Source organism: Boleophthalmus pectinirostris, unplaced genomic scaffold (genome assembly GCF_026225935.1).
Source record: "Boleophthalmus pectinirostris isolate CB_2022bp ecotype Guang Dong unplaced genomic scaffold, ASM2622593v1 HiC_scaffold_20, whole genome shotgun sequence".
Classification (NCBI taxonomy): Eukaryota; Metazoa; Chordata; class Actinopteri; order Gobiiformes; family Gobiidae; genus Boleophthalmus; species Boleophthalmus pectinirostris.
Genome location: NW_026571153.1, coordinates 18,809,709 through 18,822,564, shown reverse-complemented (window position 1 = coordinate 18,822,564; position 12,856 = coordinate 18,809,709). Strand labels below are relative to the sequence as shown.

The 12,856-nt window shown below is 39.7% G+C and overlaps 1 protein-coding gene across 1 annotated transcript; it reads right to left on the bottom strand.

The window, feature by feature from the left end:
* Window positions 1-3,575: 3,575 nt before the first annotated feature.
* LOC110160275 (ceramide-1-phosphate transfer protein-like) lies at window positions 3,576-8,065 on the bottom strand. Its single transcript, XM_020924909.2, has 6 exons — window positions 7,987-8,065; window positions 7,548-7,612; window positions 5,129-5,307; window positions 4,572-4,725; window positions 4,089-4,285; window positions 3,576-3,804 (listed from the first exon to the last, which is right to left on the bottom strand). Exons 1-6 carry the CDS (start codon window positions 8,063-8,065, stop codon window positions 3,576-3,578), a joined length of 903 nt encoding a protein of 300 aa, XP_020780568.2.
* Between the last annotated feature and the right edge of the window lie 4,791 nt (window positions 8,066-12,856).

Here is a 12,856-nt window from a genome sequence, read left to right as displayed (position 1 = left end):
TTTCTGTTGTAATTTTCTTTTGTTTTTTTCCTAGATTTTACATTAAAATCCTCAAAGTAGTCACCCTTTGCTTTATTTGCTTTGACAGAGCTACAAACCCATGATCTTCTCTCAATGAGCCTCTTGATGAAGACTCCTGAAATGGTTTTATTTCACAGCGCTGCCTTGTTAGCCTGATTCATCAGCCGGTCTGATCTCGCAGCTTTAGGATTTGTTTGCTTGACGGTAGGCAGGTACTTTTTTTAATTTAACCAATCGCTGCTATTTGGTCATGATGTATGTAATGCGCCGCTAATGGGACGAACTGGTATATTAAGCTTTTCCCAAATTGCGTAGGAAGAAGGACAATAATGTCTTTCCCCTTGATAAAATTCACCAAACATTCTCTTTGTTCCAGCTTTCAAATCCTCGATCTCAGGTATCGTTGCCAACACTGAATGTATGGCTCTTCACTGATTGGCAGGTGCCCGAACTCACACTTCTGGGTTTTTGCAAACCATCTAGTGTATTTCAATTCGTGACCTAGTCGCTGGAGAGAAGCGGAGGCACTAGGTGGCACCAGACTGGCTAATCCCTTGTCAAATGGTCAAGAAATGCCAAAAGTGCAAATCAGTGATCAAAGCAAAGAGCAGCTAATTTTAACATTCTGAAATCTTAAACAAGTTACTTTAAGTTTATTTTTGTTTGCTACATTCCATATGTGTCCTTTCATAGTTTTGATTCTTTCACTGAGATTTTTATTTTTATTTTTTGATTTTATTAATTTATTATATTTTTGAAACCTACCTAAAACTTAATAGTCACTCTAAACAACAGGTAAAAAAAACAAAAAAAAAAAAGCAACCTCATATTACTATTAGGCTCACTTTTAATAGCCTAAAAATTATGTGTTGGTAAAATTACCTATGCTCATACATTTAGGTTCACTTAGTAAGGGTCTGCCACCTGCTTGTCTCCATGGAGATGTCATTTGCTTCATTGTTCTGTACAACACAACCAGATCCGTTACAGAGTATTTCATATTGTACTATTTATTGATTTATATATTGGACTATTGATATTTATTGACTTTTATACTGATTTCTGTGAAACAGTATCTCGTTTGCATATGTATAAAAAATTACAATAAATTGAACCATAATCTTGAATTAAAGCCAATTGTGGCGATGATGGCCCCTGCCCCGGTGCATATTCCCCCCAAAAAAGATAACTTCTGTGAAACTATGTCTGTAGATGTGAAATGACAAATCTGAGCGAATTTTTTGCACCTTCCTCTCCCACATTTAACTAACTGTCCTGTGGTTTCTATCTCACTGAAGATTTAGAATCAGTTTAGGAAGCAGCTTGGCCTCTTGATGCCCTACCAGCCTGACATCAGTGTTTAGAAATTTTACTTTTGAACCATCTAATGGAGATTAACATTTAAAATCTGGCATAATAATAGGATTAAGTCAGTTAGTGATGTGTATACTGAGCATCATCTTTTTTGGTTTTTCAGGTCCAAGATTATGTTAAGAAGTTATTCCTCCACTTTCCAAATCGCCCTCCAGAATCCTTAATATAGACACTCTCCTCTCTGTGAACCCTATTACCAGAGGATGTATCTCAGTTTTGTACAGGTTAATTCAGTCAGAAATGTTAACATATTCTAATGCAGTTAAAAATGCTTGGGAGGAGAGTCTCAATATTGTGATTACAGAACAACAGTGGAATTCTGTGTTATCTCTGGTTTATTTTTCTTTTATCTGTGCCCGTCACAGACTAATTCAATGTAAAGTTGTTTACAGGGTTCACTACAAATGCGAGACTGGCTAAGATTTATCCTTCTGTAAGTGACACCTGTGGCAGATGCCAGTTCTCCCCTGCCAATCACTCACACATATTTTGGGCATGTCCTAAACTAGGACCACTGTGGACATATATATATATGCACATATATATCTATAGCATATATATATATATATATATATATATATATATATATATATATATATATATATATATATATATATATATATATAGCATATTAGCTGGGGCGTATGGTTATCCCATTGCTCCAAACCCTATCTCTGCAATTTTTGGTGCCTCCCCTGTTTCAAATTTGCCCAATGCGGTGAAACGGGCCATAGCATTTACCACCTTACTGGATCAAAGGCTGATTTTACTTTATTGGAAACCCCATCCCTCGACAGATCTCTGCTGGGTTCCTGAAGTGCTTTACAATCTTAATCTTGAAAAGCTGAGGTTCTCACTCAGAGGCTCTGTTAAATTATTCCATGCTACCTGGGACCCCTTTTTACATCACATTGACTCTTTAATTCTTCTTCAGGATCTGGAGGATGACTATATAGGAAATAATCCTTTCTTCCCCTCTTCTTATCCCATGTAAGCATTTCACCTCTATGGGCTCCTTTCCTCCTTTCGCACCCCTACTTTCTATTTTTTTATTTATTTTTTTAATTAGTTCTTCTTTTTTATTATTATTATTATTATTGTTGTTGTTATTAATAATAATAATAATAATTATAATACGTTCAGGCCCTTAAAATCGTGATCATTTGCAAGGAAAAACAATAATAAAAGAGCATAAAAAACCCACGAAGAACAATAACCCTCGCCAGTTACTTCGTTACTGGCTCGGGCCAGTAATCCAAAAATACCTCCTTTCCTCTGTTGATTTGCCCAGTCAGGCAGTGGAGGAATCTTAGCAGTCACAAGCCAGTCCACACAAGGGCGCTAGAGTACTCCTGTGAGCTGTGTGCTAAAGCCTTTGCTCAGTCCTTCTTTGCCTGGGTTAGATCTGATTCAGGGGAGAATTGCTGCATTAAAGGCCATGAGCCAGATTTTTACTATTTAAAAACCTGTAAAACACATGTACACACCTCAAGAGCAGTGTTTCCTTTTTTTCTCACTAATACCATGCATCTTAAATTGTATGTTCAAGTAATGTAATTTATTCCTTTGATTTTAGAGTAAGTAACAGTGTTCTGAATAATCCCAAATGACCCAAGTGTAATCGAGTTAAAATGAGTATTCTGAAAATGTATTTTCAGTGGTTTAATTCTGGTTTAGCCCGAGTAGAACTCTAGCTTTATTTTACCAGACTAAGCTGTGAGTTGGTTAAGTATAGTGTTAACTTGACTTAATATTGAATTAAACCATTTTATATGTAACTTCTTTTTAGTGACACAAATAAACTGCTGATATGTGGGAGACATACACAGAAAAATTACTTCCAGAACTGGAGTGGACTTCAAAGTTTTGAGCTCAATACAGAGCAATGGGCTTAGATAGGGGGTAGGTAAAAACAGAAATTTTCTGAACACTCATGCCTCAAATGCTGGACGATACAAAACATCACTCTATCAAATCTATCAAAATACAATTATGAGTAAGATACTGATGAGAGAACACCGTTATAACACAATTAAAATAATACATAATGCCCCCTTTAATGTTTAAATTTCCTCAGCAAAAAAGGTAGTTCATTGTTTCAAGTTTCAATTTCAGGTTTAGTCCTTTAAAACCTGTTCTTCTTTACATCTAAACATAAGTCCTTGTTTTACGTTGTGTTGTCAAGGCAGCAGCAGCATTCTGTGGTGCTCCAGGATCACTTGTGTTCGCTCGTGCACACGCGTCAGTGCACGGATGATGATGCGTAGAGCGGGCACGGCCTCTGACTGACTGTTCACGCACACCTGCTGAAAAAAATACTTCCTCTCTGGGAGCGCGACGAAAACCAGCTCCGCCGCACGCTGCAAGAACCAGGAATGATGAGGGGCCAGGGCCACTGAGTACGCCTCCCTACAACAAGACCGGGTTTAGACCAGGTTTACACAACATTTAGAACAGTTTAAACCAGATTTAGACCAATCTTAGACCAGATTTAGATTGGGTTTGGACTGGATTTAGAACAGGTTTACACAACAGTTAGGCCAGTTTAGATCATATTTAGACTCAGTTTAGACTTGCCTCTTTTCTCGTGTAATTAAAGGGCTCACACCATAAACCTTACATACGACCGGGATTATTATATGTATTGCTAAATTACGGTATTACTGCAGAAGTTCATGTTGATCCTGATTTACCTGCCGATCTCTCCTGGGGTCTTGTAGACTCCGTTCTGGTCTGGATCCTCGGTCAGACCCTGTAGAACCAATTTGACCCAGAGCAGAGACCGGTGAAGTCTCAGTAAAGTTCTACATCCAGACTCAGTCCTGAAGGAAAATCCCACCAGACCTTGTTTAAGCTCCGCCTCCACCATTGAGCGCACCGTGCGGTAAACCTGCCACATGAAAAGCCTGGTTAAAGAAAGCTGCAGATTTTTATTTATGTGTTTTCACTGTTTAAAAAGGGGTATGTGAAAACTGAAATTTTCTGAACACTCAATTTTCAAATACAGGACAATGAAATATTACTCAAAAATGCAAATTAATGATAAGGAAACTCTGCTATGAAAGTCAATTTTACATAATTATTTACAAGGGCTGATGTGGTCCTGGTATTGTTTAGTTCCTGTTTAGTCTGGGTTTAGACAAGGTTTAGTTCTGGTTTAAATTTGATGCCATTACCCCTTGTCTGAGTCCGTATGCTTCTGGAGTGAGACCGTGTTGCCCGTGATCCTCTCCTGCAGTTTGCTTGACTGACAGCTGTCGGATCAGAGCCACTTTGTCCTTGACCTTGTGAGAGAAGAAACTCACCATCGTCCCCAGAGACTCCATAAACCTGCAACACAGAAGTTCACACTAAACTGGGACTAAATCAGAGCAAGTCTAGTCTACATCAAGACTAAACCATGATCGGAGGACCAAACCAGGACTAGTTTGAACGCAGCCTTTGCCTTTCCAGATCCAGTGTCAATGTAATTGGCATATCTGCTGTTTGGCTTTAGTTAGTCTGGGATTTAAATCTGGGTTTAGTCCTGATTTACATGTGTTTAGTCCAATTTTTAAATCCTGGCTAATCTTGTTTTAGTCCTTGTTCAGTCATGGTTCATACCTGTTTTAGTCCTGGTGCTGGTTCAGTCCTGCTTTAGCCTTGTTTAGACCTGCTTTAGACCTGGTTTAACATTTCTTCAGTCCTGGTTCAGTCCTGGTTCAGTCCTGGTTCAGTCCTGGTTTGAACTCACAGTATGAGTTGGTCCCAGCTCTGTAGATATGACTCCATCAGAACATCCCCCTCCTCACTTAGACATGCCCCCAGGTGACGCATCAGCACTGAACTCTGAAATGATTGGCCGGGACATTCCCTGAAGGCGGGGTTAAGATCTGACCCCTCCCACAGCGTCTCATCCACTTTTGGCTCAGGCTGACATAAAAAAATAAAATACTATCAAAAGGATAATATTAAAACAGTTGTACACAGTTACGCCACCTACTTGTCTTCATGGAGATGTTCCCCACTGTGGCATTAAACTCACCTTCTTGCATTTGCAATTACAATGCAATAACAGGTTAGAAACTTTGTGTTTTCTTCTAATAAGACAAACTGTGAAATGCTAAATCCCTTATTTACGTCACACGTTTTGGCGGTGGCAACTTTCTGTGTGATAAAAAGACAAAATACATTTTCTAAAAGCAATAACAGGTATCTGTAATTGCATTTAGAAATTCTATCTTTAACCATAATCTTTTCTATTGTATACCAAGATATTTGGAACATGTTTACCAAATAAAGGCTGAAATGTGGTAAATATGAGAATTTACAATAAAAATGTACTTTTAATAAAAAACACATATTGTCTACTCTAGTGGTTCCTAATGTGTGGTCTGGTCTCCATGGAGATTAATAATTTTAATGCCATTCTGTGGAACACACACTCTGCAAAATAGGACTGGGCGATATGGGGAAAAAAAGAATCACAATTTCCCCCCATATTGATCCACTTTGAATTTTGTTTCGATCTTCTTTCATCTCATTAAAAACATAGATGTGAACTTCAGGTATAAAGTGCAGGGTGTCAGGACCAATACAGTTATTTTTACAGTTTAATAGGCTTAATGATTCAGGTGAAATTCACATTTAAAATTTGTAATGAGTTTGTACAATATTATGAACCAAAGCACACGCATGTTACTGCTAAAGGGACATGCACACAGAGGCAGGAACACACACAGAGAGGCAGGAGCACACACAGAGAGGCAGGATCACACACAGAGAGGCAGGATCACACAGAGAGGCAGGACACACAGAGAGGCAGGATCACACAGAGAGGCAGGACACACACAGAGAGCAGACAGACACACAGAGAGGCAGGAGCACACAGAGAGGCAGGCACACAGAGAGAGGCAGGAGCACACACAGAGAGAGGCAGGATCACACAGAGAGGCAGGATCACACACAGAGAGGCAGGAGCACACACAGAGAGAGGCAGGAGCACACACAGAGAGAGGCAGAGAGCAGGACACACAGAGAGGCACACAGGAGACACACAGAGACAGAGAGAGGCAGGAGCACACAGAGAGGCAGGAGACACACAGAGACAGCAGAGAGGCAGGAGCACACAGAGAGGCAGGAGCACACACAGAGAGGCACACAGGAGCACACACAGAGGCAGGCACACAGAGGAGCACACAGAGAGCAGGCAGGAGCACACACAGAGAGGCAGGAGCACACAGAGAGGCAGGAGGCACACAGAGAGGCAGGACACACACAGAGAGGCAGAAGCACACACAGAGAGGCAGGATCACACAGAGAGGGCAGGAGGACACACAGAGAGGCAGGAGCACACACAGAGAGGCAGGAGACACACAGAGAGGCAGCAGAGACACACAGAGAGGCAGGATCACACAGAGAGGCAGGAGGACACACAGAGAGGAGACACACACACAGAGCAGGCAGGGAGCACACAGAGAGGCAGGAGCACACAGAGAGGCAGGAGCACACAGAGAGGCAGGAGCACACACAGAGAGGCAGGAGCACACACAGAGAGGCAGGATCACACAGAGAGGCAGGCACACAGAGAGGAGCACACACAGAGAGGCAGGAGCACACACAGAGAGGAGGACACACAGAGAGGCAGGAGCACACAGAGAGGCAGGAGCACACAGAGAGAGGCAGGAGGCACACAGAGAGGCAGGAGCACACACAGAGAGGCAGGAGCACACACAGAGAGGCAGGATCACACACAGAGAGGCAGGATCACACACAGAGAGGCAGGATCACACACAGAAACAGAGGGAAGGCGACTTTTAGTCAAACTGTGCAGATTTAAGTCAAAACTTATGAAAGGCGAGGACACTGAGGAGACATAAAGAGAAACGCTATTGCTCGGGATACTTTTTCCTAAACAAGAGAAAAAGCGTAAATCCTCTTACTGACACACAATTGGCTGTAGACTTGTCGATTAAAATGAGCATGTCTTATCATCGAGATCGACCAAAACTGAAATCGCCATCAAACGATCTTTCGATTTTTGGCACAGCCCTACTGCAAAGTAATAACATCTCCTGATTGACAAGTAGGGCATGGATCCTTCACCAGAAAAGTTACATAGTGCACCTTTAAAGTGACAATAAAATGCTTCTTAAAGATGAACACTGCCTTACCTTGTTCTCATAAAATGTGAGACAGGGATGCCACTCTGAGCCACAGACTGGTCCTCCTCCCTGAGCTGGGAAAAGAAATTCTATGAATTTCAGTCATATTTTTAAAGCAGATATAGCCTACAAATTTGTACAGACTAAGATGGTTTGGAGAAGAGAGAGTGAATATGGGTCGAAGGATGCTGATATTAGATGCAGAAGAGAGGGTCAAATGGAGCAGATGATGCAGAGGAGAGGGTTGATGAAGCAGAGGATAGAGAGGAGAGGGTCAGTAATCAACATATTTATTTAACTACCTACTTACTGTATTTTGGGGGACATCTGGTTTTGTACAGTATTACAGTTAAATTAAGGGTTAAATTATTTTTATTGACAAATAGGCTACTGAATTCATTACTATTCTAGTTCCAAGAAGATAACTTAAAATGATATGAAAACTTACGTAACCAAAAAGAGCTGATGAAGAGCATGAGAGCCAAGATGGTGGCCGTGACCAGGACTCGGAGCCGGTTTCTCCTCATTTCTCCCCAGAACTCCCGGTTTGGACCCTCCGAGCTCCGGACTAACACGAGTCATTCTGCCTTCTATCCTTGGTCAAAGTTCGTCCATATCAGGACCTTTGCTCCAGCAATAAATCATAAACGTCAACGCAGGTTAATACGACTGCGCCACCTGCAGGGGAGAGGCTGTAGTTACATACAAACTTATTATTATTGTATATAAACTTGTGTGATGGTTTGTTCTTGAAAAGCATAAACCTGAAACTCTAGGTTGCTTTATTTGCACGTCTCAGTGTCTTTTATTTAGCCTATGCCTTTATGAGTCTAAAAGATGAATGGTGTAACTTTTCTGGTGTACTTATCAGAGGTGGGACCAAGTCGTCGGTTGGCAAGTCTTAAGTAAGTCTCAAGTTTTGACCTCAAGTCCGAGTCAAGTCCCAAGTCAAAGACAGGCAAGTCCAAGTCGAGTCACCAGCTTTGAGCTTCAAGTCATTTTAAGTCTTTAAATTTATTTTGACTTTATTTATTTGACTTTTAAGATAAATTGTACTTATAGAGGCAAAGTATATTTATACATGAGTATTTATAGAATATATAGTAGTTGTAGAAATGTAATTTTTTCCTTTTTAAATGTCAAGATCTTAGAGTGAATCATTACAGTCAGAAGAGAAATTAAATTCTGATTTAAAAGTGCTTCTCAAGTCTTCTCAAGTCACAGGCCTCAAGTCCAAGTCAAGTCCCAAGTTTTAGTCTATTTTATCAAGTCAAGTCTCAAGTCCCAAAAATAGTGTCCAAGTCAAGACTTGGAGACCCCACCTCTGGTACTTATTGGTTTAATAGGCCTACAGTTTGGCATTAAGTTTACCTGTGTAGCATTATTTAATTATGGATGTTCTTGTATTCTGTTGCTCAAAATGTAGACCACGGCCTAGTGGAGCCACTTGCAGTCTCGTTTATAATTTCAGCTAGCAAACAGAGCACTTGTAATTGAATAAATGCCAGATAAAAATATTTCAGCAAATAATATCACCATGGAAACGAGAAGTTACATTGTGCACCTGTAATGTCACCAAATATTGTTCAAAGTCTTAAACCTCTTCAATCCTCAAAAGTTTACAGGGAAAAACAATTCAAAAACTGTAATTTCTTTCATTTTATTTCGAATACACAGGAAGCAACATGTAAACAGTGCATTTGGAATTGTGCTCACAACTTTTAAAATTTCAACAAACATTTCACACAATTTATGGCTTTTACCAGAGACTTCTACCTGCTACAGAAATAGGTTTATAAAATCAGTAAATTCGTTATTTTAGAGGGAAGAAAGGAGATTTTCTCAAATACTAAAAATAGGATTTATTGAGGTAAGAAAGAGAAAAGGTAAGAAAGAAACAATCAAATAGGCATTTAGAGTCATGCATAGATCAACTAAAGGCCCCCACACATTACAGGATTTTTCGGTAGTTTTAAACATGCAACAAAAAGTGCACACCGCAGACACGAGGAGAATCTCATGAGATTTGAAATCTCTGATCACTAAGACTGCTGCAGGATATGTCTGCATAAAACAGGCTACAAAGTTGTGAGTGCACTCACGTCAGCTGTTTACTGTAGATTAAAACCACTCACTTTGAGACTCTCGAGTGTTGAAAAGATCAGAGCACTGCACTTCTAGTTTAGATACTCAATTTAGTTAAAACTGTGTTATTATTATTTGCTAAATGTGGTGCAATACTTCACATACATGATTTTTAATACACAGAAGATTAGCGATAAAGTACACATGAAGTAGAGTCTTGATCGCTAATCTGCAGCTTCACCTTGATCTGAGGATGTAAACAAACACACGTGAGGAATTACTCTGGCCTTTTTACTTTAACTTCAAACTGGATTAACAGAGCTGTGTTGTGGACTGGGTGTCATTATTTGCGGAGGAGAATTTCTATGGAGAATGTGGATGAGATGCTGTAGTTTATATTTATAACTTTACAAGAGTTGAGGAATAATTATTTTCGCTATTTCCTGAGTTTGTATCTGTTTTTTATCTCTGTGTCCGTCACTCCGTCTGACGCTCTGTTTTATTGGCTGTTACTGTAGCGTTGCTGATGTTTGGTGGTTATGATCTGACAGAGCAGCTCAGAGTCACACTGACACCACACACACAGGAGCGCAGCAGCTACAAAATCGTGCACAAAGACAAAAAGTTGGGTCATGCCTCCCCCAAACACGAGGAGAAGCAGGAAGCAGCATAAATCGGGCAACTTCTCCTGTAGTGTGTGGCGGCCTTATAAAATTAACTTAACAAATCATAGGCGATAAAGTTTAAATATTTCTCTCAGGTTGTCAATTGATACGGTGCAGTGACGTCACGCTAGGGGTGTTCTACATGTATCTCTATTGGCAGAATGTTCAGCAGTTACCATGGTGACACAATGCACGCATTAGCAAACAAAGACAACAGTTTAAAGATAGTCTGAAAAATACAAAATTGATTTAAACAACACATTTTCAGGAGATTGATTTTCAGTAAAAAAGGTGAGAGTCAGAGACTCACTGAAAACTGTAACTGTGCTCAATTGTTGTAGTTCCAACCAAGTCAGCTCTTTCTGATCAGATTGTGTTAAAATAAAGATCAGATTAAGTTTAACTTGTGCAACAGAGCTTCTTACAGAGTAGTGCTTCCAGTTAGCATCACACCCCCAGGGAATTTTGATGACATCAGGTACAAAGTATCTATATGCAAAGTATCAATACACAGACAAGAAAATGAATATTTCTATGTAAACGTGTTAATAATTAAGGGTGTAACAAAGAATTTGTGCTCACACACTCAATCCACGGGTTTTCAAAAGATGAACCATTAAGATTGTTGTTATAGCAATTGACAATTTAAAATTAAATGTTGTATTTTGTGAGTGGAGAAAAGTACTCACATGTCACCTATAACCGAATGCAGAAACCAGTCAAAAAAAACCTTTAAATCCTATGTCATCAGAATGTTCAAAATTACAGAATGGAGGAAACTGGAGGCACAATGAAGCAGACATAATACAATTTTAATGATTAACAGAACAACAGATCTAAATGCTAATGGTTTTATGATCTTATATAAAAATAAATCCAAAAGTACAAATATTAGTTAATTTGCTCCTCTGCTAAGAAGCAAATAATTTATTTTAAATGAAGAGATGTTTTTAAACGGTGCTCTGATATCACTTACAAGTGACATTATGATATTCTGAGGTTAATCCCAATTTCCACACTGAAATCACATTATGTTTAATTCACTTTTGCCTCCAGTTACACATTTTTACGGAGCACTAGGATTTTAGAACTGTGCCCAAGCACAGATGGTCCCTAAAGTGTGAGCGCAATCGAACCGTGCCCAGGCACGTCACAGATTGTGTTACTCATACAAGGAAAACACAAAATAAAGTCCACTCCAAAACGTATGGCAAATCCGCGCTTACTTTCAATAAGGACTGTGGACAGCGAGAGAAGTTTTGCAGCCTCGTCTCCAGCTGTCCTCACCCCTCTGTGCTGTTATCACATTTATAAACTCACAGAGGAGCATGTATCGCCGCAGAACTCATATCTGCTTCACTATTTAATAGATATTTCATGCACCTGGACTTACATTTTCAACTAAAAGAGACAGTTCTGCTGCGCAACATGTAAACAAACAGTGTCGTGGGATGATATTGTCGGGCCGTGGCTCGGTGCGCTTGTGCAGGTGTGAGTGCGGGCCATAGAACTTTAGGCAATTGTGCTTGAGCATGGCATGGTTCAAAAGTCCTAGTGTGAGTGCGCCCTAAAGGGTGTACAGGCCAGCCTTCATCTCTGAGTGAGTGTGAATAAGTGAATTGTGATAAAATTTGAATTTTGATTAAAATTTTTGAAGAAAAGCACAGTTTTTTCTCTACTAAACAAAATACTGAATTAAAATTGGAAAGTCAAAATGAACTCTATGTGGCACAATTCAGCTGTACAACCCTTTCAGAAATAACAAATAGTATAATAAACTAAAAACAGTAGGACTATAGCACTTTAAATGATGTCAATATGAAGCAATAAGGTCTCAGTGGTTTTGGAAGTCTGTAAATTCTAAGTCTAGCACAGTTTGGTTTGGCACAGTTCAGATCAAGGCTATATACAGTAAACAGTTAGATGATATTCTTTGGGTTTTGACCAGATTTAGGCTGCTTTCACACTTGCCCTGGTTTGGTCCTGGTTTCCTGATGTAGACTGGCCCAGTTCTAGTCCAGTTTTAGTTCTGGTTTTGTCTTGGTTAACATCCTAGTTTTGTCCCAGTTTAGTCCCAGTTTTGATGTGTTATGTACAAGTGTGAATGCAGCCTGAAAGTGGATTTGGTTTTGTCCTGGTTTACTTCTGGGGAAGATAAAGATAGTAAAATAGAAAAAACATTTGGCATAAAAAGGCTGACACTGATTATGTGAAGGCTCACTGTCAGACCTGCGGGAGAAGACATGTTTTTGTCCCAGTTTAATCCTGGTTAAACCTGGTTTAGTCCTAGTCTAGTCCTGGGTAAAATTGAATTTATTCCTGGATTAGGTTAGGCGTCATACTTGTTCAGTCCTGATTTACTCCTGGATTATTCCTGGTTTAACTCTGGTTTGGTCCTCTTTTAATTCTAATTTAGTCCTGGTTTAATCCTGGTCTAATCCTGGTTTAGCCCTGGTTTAGTCCTACTTTTGTTTTAGTCTAGCCCTGTCTTAATCCTGGTTTAGTCCTGGTTTAGTCTTGGTCTAGTCCTGTTTTTGGCTTTGGTTTAGTCTTGATTTAGTCCTGGTT

Coding starts and splice junctions, on each gene's coding strand:
- LOC110160275 (XM_020924909.2), bottom strand. CDS start 8,065: ATGAGGAGAAACCGGCTCCGAGTCCTGGTCACGGCCACCATCTTGGCT. Junction 5,308..7,547: donor TCACATTTTATGAGAACAAG/GTAAGGCAGTGT, acceptor TTTTTATGTCAG/CCTGAGCCAAAAGTGGATGA. Junction 4,726..5,128: donor AGCTGGGACCAACTCATACT/GTGAGTTCAAAC, acceptor TCTGTGTTGCAG/GTTTATGGAGTCTCTGGGGA.